The 19,206-nt window shown below is 39.7% G+C and overlaps 1 protein-coding gene across 11 annotated transcripts in view; it reads right to left on the bottom strand.

Annotated features, from left to right (window-relative positions):
• The window catches only part of GRIK2 (glutamate ionotropic receptor kainate type subunit 2), a 614,747-nt gene that overhangs the window by 513,259 nt on the left and 82,282 nt on the right, over positions 1 to 19,206 (bottom strand). For all 11 annotated transcript variants that reach the window (XR_009762209.1, XM_061623432.1, XM_061623434.1 and 8 more), the window contains 2 exons: positions 14,544 to 14,720; positions 10,789 to 11,046 (listed from right to left, as the gene is read on the bottom strand). Coding sequence is in view for 10 of the 11 variants with exons in the window: in XM_061623432.1 (XP_061479416.1) it covers positions 10,789 to 11,046; positions 14,544 to 14,720 (435 nt within the window). In the remaining variant the exon portion in view is untranslated. The remainder of the gene's footprint in view (positions 1 to 10,788; positions 11,047 to 14,543; positions 14,721 to 19,206) is intronic.

Here is a 19,206-nt window from a genome sequence, read left to right as displayed (position 1 = left end):
CAGAACCAGAACAATATACCCTTTCCATGGTCTTATTTTAAAAAAGAAAAACATATACTATGTCCACTGTCATACAAAAAAATCCTAACACTATTCAGCAAGTGAGGGTTTTTTTTTCTTTGCTTTCAGAACAGTCAGCTAAGTTCTCCCTTCCTTCAGAGTCTCAATGAACTTTATATGATTTATGGGGATAAAAAAAGCAGAATATTTACACATAAGTCAAATTAATGTTCACAATCATGAGGGATCCTTAATGCAGAGACGTTAAAGCCATCAGAAGAATAATTAAAATATAAATTTTCTCTGCTTTTTAACATTGAGAAACAAACACAGTTAAACAAAACTGAACTAATAAAACAATATCCTTCCATTAAAAGGAAGGCACCATGCAGTAATTAGCTCTAGCACATAATTACTAATTGAGTTTGCCCTTGGAGTTACTGCATAGGTCACCTTAAAATACTCTGTACCAAGAGGATACAAAGCAACATAACACCACCCAGAATCAATATCCTTACACCCCACAAAATTGACTGGAAAGTGTTATTTACTAACAGTGTATTTCACTGTTCCTCCCGCTGAATGTCAAAGTCATTTGGGAAAGGGAAAGGTATGAGGGGGTTTTGTGTGAAATTAAGATATCATACACAAACTCACACCTTTTAAAAAATATTGTTAACATTTATATTTAGGCTTCTACCAGCATAAATTGCTTTTTGCCAACATCATTTGTAGCATAGGAAGAGACCCCTTGAACCATATTAAGTTGTTACTATTGTAATTCATGTCTTTATAACTAGGCTACCCCTGGGCTGATTCACACTATCTTTGACGATGCAACAGTAACTATGAAATATGTTTCTTCATCATTTTATACATAGTAAAGTGATCTTATGAAAGAGCTCCATGATGAGTAAGGCTACAAGTTCCTATTTTCCTGAAAATGGCACCATAATTTCTGGGCCAGGCAAATAAACCCATAGATTAAAGAGTGCTGTGGACTGATTTCTTGGTTATCAAAAGTTCTATGCATCTTGAAATTCAGTACTTTTCATGTGCAATGTTTAATTCAGATGTCCTTAAGCAAAGAAAACTACAGTAATAGCTTGTACACTCAAAATCACAATAATCCCATTACTGATGTATGAGAACAGGAACCACATAGGGTATATACAATTATGTGGTTATATTCCACAGTGCTAAGCTAGGAAGTACCCATGTCAAAACATCCATCACAAACAGTTCACATTATCAAGCATTACAGAGTGGCAAGGGAATGATCTATGGGAAAACAAACAGTTCCCACTCCAGAAAGATAGTATATTATTCAAATGTATCAGACTATATGTGTTACTAAGTGGCTTAACTAGTGATATATTTATTTTCCTTGGTTTGTAGCCAATTTTAGAGCAGACCCATTTTTAGAGCAGACTCAGAGCAGACCCATTGAAATTAATGGGCATGACTAACCTTGGTCTGTTAATTTCAGTGGGTCTACTCTAAATAGAATAAAATTTCATAAAACCTCCTTGTTTAAAAATACACAGAGAGTTCATACCAGGGGGACAAGCTCACACTATATTAACTAACAGGCAAAAAACCTTGTGGATTAAGAATGTACCTATAGCCAACAGGTATTTCTATTCCCAACTTTAAAAAGCAGGTAAATGGGGCAGCTATAGTGAATGTACCAGGGGAGCAGGAGACCTCTCTCTGAGATTTACTCCCCTGCAATCATGCTTGGGATAGGTAAAACTGACCATAGGGGATGGGGAGGGGAGGAGGGAGAGGGGAGCACACAGAAGAAGAGGAGGAGGGCAGGTTTGATCATTTGCATGTTTACTGAGTTCAGTGGGACTTACTCCCATACAGTCATGCTTAGGATAGGTAAAACTGACCATGTGGAGGGAGGCCTGGAGTGTGCAAGGGAGGAGGAAGAAGGAAGAGGGGAGGAGAGGAAGAAGGGGAAAGGCAGGTTTGATCATTTGCATGCTTATTGAGTTCAATGGGATTTACTCCCATGCAATCATGTTTAGCATATGTAAAATTGAACAGGGGGAGGGAGGAGGAGAAGAGGGAGGGAGGGAGGCTGGAGTGGGCAGGAGAGGAGAAAGAAGGAAGAGGGGAGGAGAGGAAGAAGAGGGGAGGAGAGGAAGAAGAGGGGAGGAGAGGAAGAAGAGGGGAGGAGAGGAAGAAGAGGGGAGGAGAGGAAGAAGAGGGGAGAAAGGGAGAGAAGAGGAGAGGGTAAGGAGCGGAAAAGCAGGTCTGATCATTTGCATGCGTATTGAGTTCAGTTGGGTCTAAACCCACGCAGTCATGGCTAGGATGACCAGGAGGAGGGGGAGGGGAGAGTAGAGGGAAAGAGGAAGGAGGAGAGGGGAGCAGAAGGAGGGGGAGGGGAAGGAGGGGATTGGAAGGGGAGGGGGAGGGATGAAGGAAGGGGGCAGGAAGGGGCAAAAGGGAGGTGAAGGGAGGGGGAGGACAGGAGGGCAGGTTTGATCATTTGCATGCTTATTGAGTTCAATAGGATTTTCTCCTGTGCAATCATGCTCCATGGTATAGATCTGTATGGTGAGGTACATGGGAGTAAAAAGGTTAAGTTCAGATGGAGATGAGCAGTTGGCTTGAGGAGTATTCCTTCTCTACTCATGAGGAATCTCATAACTTTGAAGGGTCTCCAGCTTCAAAGCCAGGGAGACTTCAAGGTGGTGACTACTTCATAAAAGGGATCATTTCCCCTGAGTGCATATCCATATCCATCACACCTGAGTTTCATTGGTTCTGAACTCTGGGCAAACTATAAGAAGTTCTACAATTAATTATGGAACTGGAGAATGCATATTTTTTAGCTCCTTCAGTCCAGATGCATCTTGCCTACACACGCAACACACTACTGATTTGCATGTGTGCATTGATAAAACTCTTGGGGGAAAAAGTGATTTTGATGTGACCAGTCATATAACATTGACATACTTTACTGATGTATACAAGTGCCTATGAATATTAGTAAAACACCATACAATAAGAATGTTGACACAATGAGTGCAATCACATCAGGATTACATTTTGTAGTGTTCAAGCATTAGTGATGTAGACAGGAGAACCTTTAGTGCACAGTGCTTTGTACAAAACTAAAAAGTAAAGAGATAAATCAAGAATTCCTAATACATCATTTCCATTTTGGAAACAAAAACCAAGCAATACAGAACTATACAATTCAAACGAGGAGAACTTCAGCATCCCTAACTTTAATCTCCTGGCTTTTCAAAACCTGATACAGTAGGGCCTCGCTTATATGGCGGGTTAGGGACCAGGCCCCCGCCGTAAAGCAGAAATTGCCATAAAGTGGAACCCTATAATGGGGCCGTCGCTCAAAAATGTCACAAAATGCCGCAAAATCAGCTTTAAAAAGGGGAATTTCCCGCTGCCGCATTAGCGGAACGCCGGAATGCAAAGCGCAGGTAAGTGGGCCCCTACTTTATTGATTACTTGCCACAACAAGGGATTGACAACACAAATGTGCAATGCGTTTTGTGTCTTCTTTCTCCAGCAATACTAAATTTGCTGAAATAGATGTTGACCCCAGAGGGTCCCCACATCAGGCACCAAAAAAAATTTAAAAAATTCCAGTGCAATAAAATAAATTTTATTTATTTATTTATGGCTGTCCATAGCTTTCATCAGATTCTCAAAGGGATCCATGACCCAAAAAAGATTCACTGTCTTGAAATATCAGTGGAGCCCAATTTGCATGACTTTTTGAAGCAATAACTATGATTTTACTTGTATCTGTCATTTTCTTATGCAAAAACATTTATATGGCAGGAGTCATTCATTGCATGGGAGGTGACATGAAGTGGAAGAGAACATGTATTTCATGCAGAGGGCCTTATCACAGTTCACCGGGTTCACCAAACATATGTATACACACAAACACACACACAGAGTTCAGAAAAGAAATTAAGCATATTGCTAACAAAGCGCCTTTCTTAGTCTTGTGTGTGTGTGCAAAATGCCTCCTTCAACTGCATACACGTAAAAAATGTCATTCCTGTAAACCAAGTCAGTGTTGGCTTCTGAAAAGGGATTGGTCATTTAGGTGATTTATATGAACTTGTTCCTACTTAAAATATGTGCAGTTAGCACTGAGGAAAAAAAGTAATGGTGGTTCACTGAGGGTTCTCTAGCGCTCCAAGCAGTCCTTTAAACTTCAGTCACCTAGGAGGACACCAATTTCTTTTCCCTTAATTACAAAGAACACGATATGCTGTGAACTCTGTTCTGTAAAGATCTGACTCTGTAAATGATGTCATCTCCCTTGCTTTGCTGATTGGAGGTTAGTCAGCAGGGCTGTTTCTTTTCACATTGCCTGCCTAAGCAGTAATACCATTGGGGATCCTTTAAAAAACTATCTTTGAGTAGGGGAGACTTGGAAAATTATAGGGATTTTCCCCCAGAACCCCCCTTTTGAAGAACATTCTAAATGTGTGTTGGCAACCAACCTCAGGTGCATTTGGATGAGGCATCCTTCCTTGATTATTTTCAGTCAAGTTTTTAAACAGTTTATGGTGTTGACAAAGCTTTGATAGTCCTGTTAGTGATTCTATGCCTAGAGCTGGGGTGGCTAATCCAATGCCCATGAATACCTTCATTGGTGCCTGTGAGCAGGGCCCCCAGATTCTGAGCTTTCATTTAAAAAACAAACCCTCTAGCCTTCCTAGAAACAAAGCTATGAAGCAAAATATGCAGCTACTCTTCTAAGCAATTCCTCTAAAACCATCAACTTTGCTCTCCCACCTGTCAGGATTTTTTTGCCAGTGAGTGAAATCAGAGCTGTGACTGCTAAGTGAGTTTTCTGGACACCAGGCAATAAGAATCCCTGGTGTTTTAAAGAGCTACTGCTTTCCCCTCCCTTTAATGCACTTCTCCTGCTTCTGTCTTATTTTCTCGTCCTTGGAATCTCCATAGTTTGCCCTTCACTTTTCCCAAGCAACCAGGATGCAGCTTTCTTGTGGTGGGTTCATCTAAGATCAGGTAGTTCCCAGAAGTTATTTTCTAAAACTGCTACTACACAATAAGTGTGGGTAGATATTATAGAATCCTCTCTCGCCCCAAAAGTCAAATGTGAAAACTTTGCAGAGAGGCTCAGGCATGTCTTCTGCTGTACACTCATTAAGAATTCATTGGATAGTTACAGCACAATGACATACATGTCTACTCAGAAGTGGTTTAATAGGGCTTACTCCCAGGAAATTGGGTGCAGGATAGCAATTTAGGCTTCGTTTTACAGTCAGCATTGGAGGAAAACAGGGGTTTTGTCCTTTAACAGCTGTATAGCAGTCAGAAATTAAACAGATTAAGCCTTTCTAGTATGGAGATAAAATTATGGGAAAGGCTTCAATATGACAGTACTCTTTCTAATTCTGTGTTATGCCATATTATGGCTGGTGCCCACAGTACTCTTTCAAAATTCAAAATGTGCACTCTAGTCCAAAGTGATTAGTGACCCTGGTCTAGAGGCTGAGAGGGAAATGTTCCTATGTTGGTTCTTCAGGCCTTTTAGCAGAATCCAACGCTGTGGGTGATTCCCATCTGCTATGTCAACTTGAACAGATAGCAGAAGTTCCTGAACTTGTATATGAACAGTTATCCACTTATTTAGAAGAGTATACAAAGATAGAAGTATTAGGAGAAATGTGTTTAGTTTCTCAGGTGCTACTCATGCAGGATTGTACAAGAATGATATTACCTACATTGTTTAACAGCACAGGAAGCAGCTGGGAGAGATTGTCTAGATCCTTTGAGTGAGGCATCCTTGACATGCTGCTACACCCAACTGTATACTTTATTAATCAAGAAAAGGAGGATATAAAGGAGGCAGTGTCTCATGACAGAAAACCTGCCATAACAGAGTGAGGAAAGTGCAATAGGACTGTGCAGAAGGCAAACATCTACTATGAGAAAACTCAGTTAAAGGAGGGATCAAACAACATGTACCATTAATTCTATAAGCTCATAAAAATGGGAAGATGTTAGAAGTAGAAAAAGATAGAGAGATAAGGACAAACAACTGTGCACTTCAGGCTTTCGGCTTTGATCTGCATTTGGCAAACAAATAAGGGTTTACATTAGTATGAATTGAGCAAAAAAACATAACGGCCACAACCCAACATTGATTTTAATAGCCTTAAGCATGCTTAATAAACTATTATTTGTTTTGTTGTTGTTTTTCATTATACTGCATCAACACCCAATGTAATGCTTATCTTCTATGATAGTTAGCCAGTCTGCTCCTATTTACTTTTAGACCACTGATAGCAATTTGATTTTTGCCTGATTCCATTCCAGGGAAGCTAGCTGAAATAAGTGTATATTCTTTTTTTGCAGTATGTTTGCACCAAAGAGTTTTCTGACAAAGAGGAGATACACACTGTACCTACCAACAAAGAGCACCAGAAGAATTGCTCATGAGTGATTCTTCATGAACATGAGTAAGCCTCCAGTTAATCTATTCTAATAAAGGGTTGCCAACTGTTACTATCATGAGCCCCATGGAATGGCCTTGAAGTGATGGAGACGGAATGGGACTTAGGGGAGGGTCCTAATGATTTGCAGTCAGAGAGTGTTGAGATTGAAGGCTTCAGGGCCATTGACAGTGACAGCTCTGCCCTTGTAGCTCCAGTTACAACTGACGAGACGCTGCCAATCAGGAGGATGCCCTTTCACCTTCCCTTCACTCCCCTTCTTTGTTCAATCCACCGACCTCACCACAGACATGTAGGCAACTGCGCCAGCAGGCTCAAAGGGTTCCCACTGTCCCACTAAGGAGGAGAGCTTGCGTACACACACTCTCCCATTTTGTGACATCTTCCTCACATAAGTAGAATGAGCCTGCCCACACTTACTTAAGGGTTGTAAGGGGACATGTCTAATTTCTGTGACAACATCTTAGTCATGCCTGTGTAGCATGCCTAGTTATGCTGTGTAGAGATGCTGAATCCTGTGTGATCTGTAAACTAATTCCTGAAATGCTCTGAACTGAAATTTCCCATTAAATCTATTAAAGAAAAGCACACCTTTGTGTCCGCATCTGACTTCAGTGGCCTTGGGCAGGGCAGTTACTAATGTCCTTCAAGAGCAGAAATGCTGGATAAGTAAATTTCCACTGTGCTGTTCAAATATCACCTGTAGCATGCACACACACACACTGAAATCTACTGATAAGCAAGGCATCCCAGGCCTTTCTTGCTGCAAAGCCAATCTTCCTGAAATACATGCTCTGACATTATGAAGACCATCACAGAAAAAGTGAGTTTCCTTTGATATTAAGGTTTCATTTTCAGACAGTTGATAAACAATGTCTTTTCAGCATTCTCATTAAAAATGAAATAGTTATGAAATACAACAGATACAATCCCTTTTGTTATAACTATAGTTTATCACTCCTTTAGCAGGTTCTTGTTCTGTGCTTGAAATAGGTTGCCTATAAATGAGATATTAATTATTATTAATTATTAATTATTTATAGCATACCCTTAAAGTATACAGCACTTTATAACTGCCCAGGGCAGTGCCATGCTTATGACCACCATACATAGTTTATTACAAACATTTATAATACAACTTTTAATATCAATATGACCTGTCAATTGTATTAACAGATTAAACAAGTAGTGGAGATTTGCCCAAAAAGATGTATCTAAAGATGTATCTTTTTTTTCCCTTTTATAAAGGGTGCAAACCAGTTGGTGCTCTTGCACTAACAGAAGGGTTTTCTATCTAGTTGAGGAGTCCTCCAAAGCAAGAGAAGGGGAGGTAATTTCTGTTGCTTTCTCCTGCAACCCAGTACACCACCTTTCTCTCTGCTCTGGAGATTCCTACAGCTGATTGGCAGAGGACACAAAAATTCCTCCTCCTTTCATTAGCAGAGGCACCCACTGGATCAAAAGTCTTGTAAGTGTAAACACCATAAGTGCATGGGCACCAACTGGATCCCACCCTTAAGATCTGAATGCCAGAGCTAGCCAGAGAAAGACTGCCTAGAAACTCCATGCAAGTTGCTGAAAACTATAAAATCAGGTGCTGTTAAATATCCTTACGCTTAGAATTCCGAGGACCTAATGCACCTGTTTGCATCTATATGGTTTAGAAGAAATGTCAGCACAGATCATTTGAAAGTGACTGATTTATTGCTAGGGGAAACAATGGTCAAATGTTCCACAGCTCTCACATCCTCTCCCATGACATTGCTGGTGACACCATGCTTTATCCAGATCAATACATTTCATCTAGATTTTAGTGTGTCACAGACAGCAAAGGGGACAGATACAGGTCAAACCTTCTTCCACCAAACTGAGGGTATGTCTTGCAAGGACACATGCAGAGAACACACTCACAGCACATCACAGTTGTTTTAGAGAAGCTCTTATTGCAAAACGATTCTTGAAAAACCAATTTATGGAGGACACGGGATGTCTTGTGCAACAATTATACTGTGTGGTGGCTGTCTAACTGCCCAAAACTCAGCCATATTTTTTTAAAATAAGCAAACAATCTTCTCAGCACGCTCAGTATCAAAAAATAATGTTTCTCTGAAGTAAAGATTTCTTTTAAAAAAGGTGGGGATGTATATTTATCTTCTTCTCTTTTGGGGGGGCAAAAGTTGAAAACAATCATCCAAGAACCATCTTGCAAGTAGATATTAATGGTTGGGCCAAGCTCCTTCAAGCAGCACAAGCATGTAGGTCTTTAAGGAAAGAGGGTTGAAGTTGCCTGTTGTCACAACAACATGGCGCTAGACGGTCAAAAACTTCCCTGGTTCTTCATAATATAGGATTCTTTTGCAATTTAGATATTTACTCTGTTTAAATATAGTCACATTTTAATAAGAATATTTATGTGTTCAATACGGCTGCAATCCTAACCATTTCTACTCAGTTCAATTTAATTCAGTGGGGCTTCCACCCAGGTAAAGGGGATTAGGATTGCACCTTAACATATTTAAACTGACACCACAGATTTTAAAGCCATACAGTCAGGATGCATATATTTAATTCTAACAGTTATCTTTAATAATAATATACCGGGAAATCCTACTTTTCTCCTTGCAATGGGAAGATTGTCTTAGGAAGAATCACTGAACAATGTCCTACAGAACACAGAAATCTATCACTGGTCCATCTGCTTTGGTATTGCCTACACTGACTGGCATCAACTCTCAAGATTTTCAAGCAGGACCTCTTTCCCAGCCTTACCCCGAAATGCTAGAGATTGGACCTGGAACCTTCTGCCTGTTAAGCATTATTTTATTTATAGTATTTATGTGTGACCCATTAACGAAGGTTCTCTGGACAGCTTAGAATAAAAGATAAAACCAGCTGTATACACAAAGAAAACCATAAAACCTGATACAGCTTAAATCCAGAAACAGAAGACAACCATAAAACAAAGCACCAAAAATTCACAGGTCTCAGAAGTATTCAAAGGGACTATAACTCATTAATAGATCTTTAAAATGGTGCAACTGAAAAGCCTTGGAAAACAAAGAAGGTCTTTACTTGATGAAGAAAAGAAACAAGATAGGCACCAGGTGGGCCTCTCTCAGGGGGCATTCTATAGTCTAGATGCCACTATTGAAAAGGTCCTTTCTCTAGTAGCTATTCACCACACCTTATTTTGCAGGGGCACCCAAAGAAGCAGATGCTTTACCTTTGAGCCTTTCTGAGTGGAACTGTACAGATTTGGTGACGCAAAAAAAAACACCTTACCAAAATCAAGTCAAATGAATATAATAAAGCTGAATATTTATATCACTAGATATATCTTAGTTCAGGAGCAGTCAGTGGGGACTGAGCATCTGTCTGCCCTGCAGCAGCATCACTGCCACTTCACAGGAGAGAGGGAGGGAGGGGAGGCCGACACTATGCAGACATACTGGTGCACCCGCGCAGTGCCAACCTCCTCACTGCCTCCTCCTCTCCCTCCCATTGGAGGCAGTGATGCTTCTATGGAAAGGCCAGGTGTGTGGAAGTGTCCCTCCCTGCCAGCCACTCATGTTTTAAATGCCCCTCCCTGCCAGCCACTTAAAGATTTATAGTGTTCAAATCTCTATTTGCATATGGAGTTCCTTAGCAAACTTTAATATGGACTTTAGTGTCAGGGACAACTGTACATTCACATTCAGCACACAGAGCTATTCCCAGCCCTGAAGTCAATGTTTGCTCATACAAGAGCTAATGGTGTCCCTCAAAATCCTACACATGCAAGAACCTGCACACCTTTAGATTTTTTCAAATGTCACGGATGAGCATCCCAGGACTGGTTTGCTTGTAGCTTTTATGAAAGCAAACTGCAGGTTTAAAATTACAAATCTTTCTGCAAAATGTAAACTGCAGGGGTTGCAGAGTGCTCTGTTAAACAGAGACACGTGTATAAAACAGAGGAGCTCCCTGATTTGTTTTCAAGCTGAAACAGCAAAAGGAAATTGTTCTCATTAAATTTTAAGACATTTTCCTTGAGTCAAGATGCCTAGACAAATACTTAGAGAAACCTTTAGGTTTTTATGCAGTGTTCTGAAATTCTTCTCTTCCATTTTTATGTCAATATAAATCAAATATACAGAAAATACTTTAAGTATAATGGACTTGTAGATAGTATGAATATATGAATTTTCTAATTTTTCACAACAAAATCTCACTGTTGTACACAATTATATGTTTATTTAGATGTTTGTAACATATTAAGCACACTCACAAATGCAACTACATAAAGTACCACAATTATCCCTACCTGTGCTGTCATCATAAACAACTGTGACAGTTTTCCACTTGAAGAACTGCACAAGGTCAAGGATGGCACGGCTGAGTGAAGAGAAATCTGGATACAGACTGACATAGAATGAGTCTTTGTTGTCTGAAACCTGATGCTTCCAACGCGTCTGTATATGTGGAACCCCTAAGGCATTGCAAATAGATTGCACTGCATTAGCCGAAGAGCTATGTGAAGGTCCAAAGATAGCTGCAACTCCAAGAGAGAGCTGATCGCATGCTGAAAATAAAGAAAAGTATGATTAACAACACGCAGAGAACAGCAGAGAAAAAATGCTAGTTTTTCTGGCTGTCTCTTGCCAAAGCAGGCTTGTTTTTGATGCAAATCTCTCTTTACAGGCAGAAAGTTACCTGTCTTAAATAATTTCATTTTCAAAATACATAATAAGAATTAAGCTATAGATAAGTACACAGTTAGCTGTCAGTTTCAACAAATCTGTGTTCAGCTACTGTTGTGTCTCTAGAAGGCTTAAAACGAGGCAGAGATTATACCATAATCAAGGCAGACATTCATAAAGTCAGAGGCTATCAGGTGCCCTCCTGCACATTCACTTGTCTTTGGCATTTTTTGTACCATTGACTTCAGATGCTTCCACTATCAACTCCATGGGTTACAGGCAGGAGTTGCAAACTCTCACCTTTGCTTCGACATTATCTTTGACCTTTCTCTTTCAACAAACCATTTAAGCAGATACCTTATCCCAGTCTACATCTGTATTGTAATTGTTTCTAAGACGTTTTAAGACATGTTAAACAATGTTATGTTTTTAAGATTTTTTTAAAAAGATTTTTTTAGTGTTTTATTACTTGTTTGCCATTCTGGGCTCCCTTTGGAAGGAAGGGTGGGATATAAATTTAATGAAAGTAATTAAAATAGCAAAAACAATTATTATTAATAATAATAACAATCATCATCATCATCATCATCTTTCTAACACTCCAGGTTGTAATCAGCTAACAAAAATAATAGGACAGCCATGGGCCATCACGTTCATGACTTCTTGTTTGCATTTTGTTACCTAGTTGGCTATGCATCCATAAAGACTAACTAGCACTACCCGATTCTGAACATTTGCACCACCCTATTAGCCTGGAGCATAACTTCCCTGGCATGTAAAATCATGGTTTTTGATAGTACATCTCAACGTGACCTTGATGTCACAAAAATAAAAAAGTCAAAATGTACTGCAATTACAGTACCATCTGTGGAGGAGCAGGGACAGAAATCACTGACTTCATTTGAGAAGTATTTGGTGGGAACATCATTCACTTATAAGGGTTCTTTATCATCTTTATATAAAATATTACTAGATCTAACTACTGGGACTTTACATAGTCTACGACAACAATGGGAGGAAGATGTTGGTATGGAGATTGATTCTGTAAAATGGGAAACATTTTGAGCATATTGTATATGGGGTTATGTGAGTGAGTGAGTGAGTGAGTGAATGAGTGAGTGAGTGAGTGAGGTGTGTGTGTGTGTGTGTATGTGTGTCCATGGATCACTCTAAAAAGACTATACAGGAAAACTCAAAGCAGAAAAGAAAACAATTATTAAACAAGGGCAATTAACAAAAAATGAAATCTTTATATGTAACAATGTGAATAATGCTCCTTTTTTATCTTTCTTTGGTTGTGTATGTATTGTTTTATACCGTTCTGATATTTGTATGGCAAAGAAGAAAATATATTAAAATAAATGTACTGCAGCAGAAAAGTTGAGGTAGAACTTATAGTGGAATTCACCTTCGATTGCTAAGGAACTTGAATGTGCTTTCTAGACCAAATTATTTCTTTTTCTCCTTGCAAAGGAGAATCTGCCATCACATCATGAACCCAGAGCAATCCACCATTGCTGTGGCTACAGGTACAGCCACTAAATATTTCTGCAGAGGAAACACTTCATTGTTATGCTCTTTACATATTTCAATGTATCCATTTTTTTTCCTGATAAGGCGAATCAAGTTCTGAGAAAGTGTCTTTATGCTAAAAATTATTAGGAATTTGTCCTAACTCTTTGCTAACTATGCAATAAGCATAATCTAGAAGAAATGTCCAGAGAGAGTTTCTTCCTAAAGTAGTAATAATCCTGTCTTTGTGGAAGGGTCTGAGGAGGCCACTCTCTGGTAATTTTGTCTTTTTAGCAGTGAGGTAGTAGGGGTTCCATCATCTTTTTTTTAAAAAGCCCCAACACTATTGATTTAGCTTCTTCCACTAATCGTAGAAAGGAGCTGAAGTAAACAGTACAATACAAAAGAATGCAGGGAGAATTCATAAATCAAATTGGTAAATCTCAGGGGTACTCTGCTGTCTATCTGCATAGTGCTACAGAGTTATGTCTTGCACTGAGAAATATCATTGTGTGAAGTTTGAGAATAAAGCACAATTCTTTAAAAGTCATGGGATGCAATCCAGCTCCATTAGAAATCAATGGGAACTTTGCCATGGATTTCAATGGGATGTGAATTTCCTCATGATGTTTGAGGATCGCCACACACCTTTGTACTGTTGTAAATGCTAAGCATGAACACTGTTTTTTTAAAAAAGAAAAAACTATTGTTCACTAATGCATTGCACTTTTATACAACTGTAATAAAAATGCTATGAGATGCAATCTTTAACAAGCAGAAATGGCTGGCAAATTACTCAATCCCTCCCAGCAGACTTTAACAAATCCTGAAAGACATATTTCTTCATGTGGTTTACAATGATTCTATTCTAAGCTAACAGTATGGTCGTCAAAAAACTGTATTAGGTAGAATTTTGATTGCGTTTCCAGAATTCTTAGTTCAAATGGCATCTTGGGGGAATTCTGGCCTTGCCCAGAGATTTTTCATCAGTGTGGTACTTTTAAAATCTAATTAATTTCCCATCTGTACTCCATTCCAAGTATCCAGCTGATGGGCAGCCTGATATATAGCCAATTTAAAACTTATTGCAATGGTACTAAACCAGCTGATATCCAAGTATTTGGACTTAACTGGACTGAGATCTAAAATAACAACACTTATTTATTTGTTTGTTTGTTTATATCCCGCCCTTCCTCCCAGCAGGAGCCCAGGATGGCAATACTTTTGATGCAACATTTGCGTGGACACCAATCAAGAGGGATAGCCACTGCTGAACCCATACATTTGGTTGTTTAGGCTCCTGTTACAATAAAGGCGCCATGTTATTTGAATGTTCCATCTTTCATTTCTGACTTCTGTCGTATAGAAATAACTGACAAAGTTTTGAATCCCTGAAGCCACGCAAACTAGACTTATGAAAGGAGACAAAGTGTGAGAATTGTGCCCAAGAGACCTGAGGGAACAACCCCATCAAGTCATAAAAGTCACTGGTAGCCTTAGATAAATCCATTTCTTTCAGCCTCAGTTCCTGGTTCCTCAAAACAGAGCATCAACAGCATCCATGGCCCTGCTCTGGGCCTTCCTCAAATGCGGTTTTTTCCTGGTTGGAATGTGTTGTTGAGATGTGATGTTGCCCGTTTCTTGACTGGAAAGAGGATGGATTGGTGTATGTGTGTGTCTAAAAATCTCCACTTTTTGTACAGCTGGAATGTAGCCTACTGTACAACCGTAACTGTGACATTACTTCTCTGCCAACTTTTGCTTAGGCCCTACCCACCAGAGCCATGCAGCTCCTGGAAGACTGCCCATGGCTTTCACGCTGAAAAAAAGGTTCCTCATCCCTGCTCCAAACCTTTTAGAAACATACCTTTTTTTGATGCTTCAAAACTATCATAGAGATTTATCTTCTGAGTATCGTATGTTAGCGTAGTGTTTGGCAACAGAGTTCTGTTTCTGTTGATTGTGTTCACAGCAAATCTGAAGGCCAGTTCTTCTGCTCCCATTGGTCCTGTTGGGCCAGATTCCACACACTCAAAAATACCCCCTGGATAAATGAAAAGACACAGCAAGAGAAAAAACATTACTTCAATAATGTCTAAGATCAAGTAACAGCAACAGAGATTAAAATTAATAGACAGATTGCTCTGATGAAGTCTGGTTTTAAGTTGAGTTTTTCATGCTTAGGTCTCAGTGAAAAAATATGAGCCCAAAACATATGTAGATCATACACTGTAACGCAACAAGTATATGGAAGGACCATATCAGTACACCTTTGCTGCCCACAGCAGAAAGCAGTGCATGACTGCACCAAAGGCTGCATATGCTATCATTTAGATAGTCCACCATAGCTGAAACTCAGAGCCCCAGGCATCTGCCAAAAAGTCAACTGATGTAAGTCAAAGAAGATGAAGCATTCTTGTAGAAACATGCTAATGGCTCTGAAGGGTGTTTGGCCTGGCCTTGAATCAACTTCAGGTGTCATCTTCAGGTGACACGTCAGGTGACATTGTACTCCAAATCTCTGGATGACCTCTTCTAGTGGTTTCATATAAATGTTAAAGAGCATGAGAGACAGAATGGAATCTTGCGGTACCCTGTAGGCCAACAGCCAGGGAATCGAGCAGTAGTCTCCCAGCACCACTTTCTGGGTCCTGTCCATCAGGTAGGACCGAAGCCACCATAAAACAGTGCCTCCCAATCCCATCCCAGCTAGACAGCCCAGAAGGATACCATGGTTGATCGTATCGAAGGCCGCCAAGATGCGGGATGCATTACCCCTGTCTGATAGCCAGCGTAGGTCATCAAGCAGGGTGGCCAGGGCAGTCTCTGTCCCATGACCAGGCCTGAAGCCTGATTGAAAAGGGTCTAGATAGTCCGATTCATCCACGAAAACTTGGAGTTCAGCAGCTGCTACCTTCTCAATCACCTTGCCCAAAAAGGGGAGATTAGAGACTGGGCAGAAGTTGTTAATATCCGCAAGGTCTAAGGTCAAGGTACAGTGGCAGCAGGGTGGAGAGGGAGCTTGGGACTTGCCCAAGGTATCCCTGTGGTTACACGTGAATTTTGGTTTCTTTCCCCACACACACAACATCACCAGGGAATGGAAGAGTGGAGAGTAGACCTTTTTAAATAGGCATAGAAAATCCTTATGGCCCTTTTTCCTTCTATGGGCTTTGCAAACCTTCCATGGATTTATTTGTCTGTTTTCTTTTAGGGGTGTAACGTGTGTCAAGGTTCACTTTATAGGACAGTTTCTGACTGAAAATCGGAAACGAGACACAAGTTAAAACAACAGGATGTAAGAAGAGCCAGAGCAAACAGGCCACAATGGGCACATTGTAAGTTCCTTCTCACTCTTCTGATTAGTATATTATCAAATCCCCAAAGAGGTTTAGTTTCACAAACTGATTCCTTATTTTAGCCTGTTGCCTCATGGCTAAAAAAAAGAGGAAGATTCTTTTCCCTCTACCGCCAAGACTATAAAAACCCATCCCTTGGGAAATGGATGCTGAAATAACTTGAAAACAAGAACATCACATACTGGGAAAGCAAGTGACAAATGGCTGCTTAAAATGGTACCAATTTAGATCTCACAAAGATTCAACAATTAGAGCAAGATAATATATAGAGATGCAAACACAAACTGAGCAAGCAGGAAAAGAATACATAATAAGACACAGGGACTAGAAAAGAGAGGGGAGTAAGAAGTGGGTAAGTTTGTATGATCGGAGGTATTAAACAAAAACTGAAGTTACATAACTGTCTAATGCCCATATGATAATGAGAGGAAGATTAATATGCTGTGGATAAATGGGAAGTGACATATTAAAGAGAATCTAGCCTTATTATCAGTCCACTCTACTTGCATTCCACCAAGCCTTAGGTCACCACATTTGAAATCAGACTGCATCCTGAAGATGGATTCTGCTTTGATTTTGGCAGACTCCAAAAAAATATATTTTGCAGCAGAATGCTGGTGGCTACTCCCTGTACTAGATAAACATAGATACCAACTGACAAAAGAGATCAAAAGGGTATTAGATTTAAAATTATCAAGACAAAAAAAAATAATCCAAAGGTAGTTTTGGACTTTGTTGAGGCAACTATAACAATGTGAGTTAAAACAATTGAATGAATATTCTCTAAGCAAACTGGATGAATTATGAAATAGGCTATTAAATCCCAACTGACAATAGATTCACATCAAGAAAAGGGCAAATTTAATGGGATTTCCCCCCATGAAATCCACACTTGGAAAAAGTATCACAATTCTTTTAGCATCTTTATCACAAGCTCTATGCAACACTGCTGCCCACCACAAACACACACCATTTTCCGGAGTTTGATTTAATTGCCCCTTCTGTGTTTGTATCAATTGCCCCTTAGTTACTGGATTAGAGAATCACAAGTCACAAGCATCAGTAGAATTAATACTATGCTTATCAATTTTACCTTCCTGCAGAATGGAAAGGGAGAGGATGCATATTACACTAAATTACCCCATACCACCAAATCCTGCCTTTCAAAGGGCTGTCATGTTGGTCCATCCAAACTTGTCAGTTGCTCTCCCTCCTATTGTTCTACATATTCATGACAACTGTATTAATAATTATAGTAAGGCATCCAACACATGTTCTCAGATAAGTGAGAAAAAAGTAATAAATCTTGCCGTTCCCAAGTTGAGCAGCTGCCAAACCTTTGCCTATCTCTGTCTCACAGCTTGAAGGAAGCATATGTGGGAGTTGTCCGATTTCCATTGCACCTTTTGGACCTAAAATTAACACCCACCAAAAACTGGCACGAGCTCACTAAAGCGTGTCCTTATCCAAAACTTGACACAGCTCAAAATGTCTAAAATAGTTGCTTTGTAGACCCTTGGCTTCTGTCACATGAGGCCCTTCTTTGCATTCAAAGTTCTTAGTGTCACATACAACATTAATGTGGTAGTGCTTGCAATCAAAACCATACAAGCACCATAATCCTTGAATCTGCTACATACACATTGTGCTAAGATAATCACGTGTGCTGTACCTAACAATAAGCAGCCACAAAGAGCAGTATGAGGAATGTGATCCAAGGTTTCCTGTCATGCTGGAAGCTGTTAGGCAAAATCTCTGCAAACTCGTGCCAGAAAGTACATGTGCAAGACTCTTCATTCACAAGATGCTTCATAAAATATAACTATAGATGCCATATTTATCTAAGCAGGCTCTTTCCAAAGCAAGGAACATCACCTCGCAACTACAGAAGAACATGTCAAGAGTCCCATGCTTTGTTCATACAAGTAGTTACATCAAAGTAACTGAACACCACTGTGTTCCATTTATTTGTAAAATGGTTGCCTTCTGCTTTGGTGAGGATGTTCAGACCAGCTGTTTCATAGGAGGGTCAAAGGTTCAGCCAAAGGAACTGAAACTCAAGTATAAAACAAAAGCAGAAGACTTAAGCGGAAGGAGGTAGAAAGAAATCTAAGAAATTAACGGAGAGCAAAAATGAATCAGAACTCTGACATCTTGTTGGCCAAGAGTTTGGGAGAGGGAGTGGAAATAATGTGTAAAAGGAAAGCCAGCAGAGTTTAGTTAAGGTGAGAGAGTTAGAGTTGGGAGGCAGACTGCTGCAGCAGAAAGAAGAAAAGGATGATATCAGAAGACAAATCCAGTCTCTTCAAAAAGCTAGACTTCTTGACTTCTAAGTATTGGCTTGGTTAGGGGAACAGTCTAGATAAGGTTTAGGACTTTAGGTGGACAAATTATCCTATGTTATTTTCATTTGCTCTTATGATTAACTTTTTAAAATAGTTTGAATAGCTAAGTCCCCTGCCCCACCAAAAAATCTCACAATAATTTATTGATTTGATGCCTTATAAATTACCTTTAGAAAAAGCAAAATTTGCTTTGCTTTGCTTTAACTTTGTGACATCTTAGTATTCACCACACATCTAATTGCCTTATTTCACTATCCAGTTCAGAGAGAGTTGGCCAGATCCGTAAAAAAGTTCTACTGTTTAAAGGGCTGTTTAGTGGAGATAGCCAGAGAATAGAGATATCAAGTGAGATCTAACATTGTACAAGAAGACTACCCACAACCCTGTGGAGCAGATTTGGAGGGCTGCACGGGGAGGAAATGAAGGGTAACTCCTCTTGCGCATGTGGAAATCTGTTGCAATGTTGGATACAAACTCATCTTTTTGGTGGCAGCGGTAGAGAAGGAGGGGTTGGAGCAGCTAATTTGCTCCTTCCTGACATAATGAAGGCTACAGCCTGTACCATCACAACCACTATCAGTTATATGGTAGACATGGACACAATCTACCAGGAAGTCCTTCCTGAGCAAACTCTATTGGAATGAGTAAGTACTGGCACAATGAGTAAGTACTAACAAAAATACTATACAGTTATTTGGTGGACTTTCTGAGCCCATTATATCATCTCTGGCTACCTGCCATTTAACAGTAAACATAAATTAACCATAAAGAAAATTAGTTTGGCCTTCTCATGATAGGATATTACATTAGATGAGATAGCATAAGG

The sequence above is a fragment of the Rhineura floridana genome, chromosome 4 (assembly GCF_030035675.1).
Source record: "Rhineura floridana isolate rRhiFlo1 chromosome 4, rRhiFlo1.hap2, whole genome shotgun sequence".
Classification (NCBI taxonomy): Eukaryota; Metazoa; Chordata; class Lepidosauria; order Squamata; family Rhineuridae; genus Rhineura; species Rhineura floridana.
Note: the sequence above shows the minus strand (reverse complement) of the source record. Positions and strands in the feature narration are given on the sequence as shown.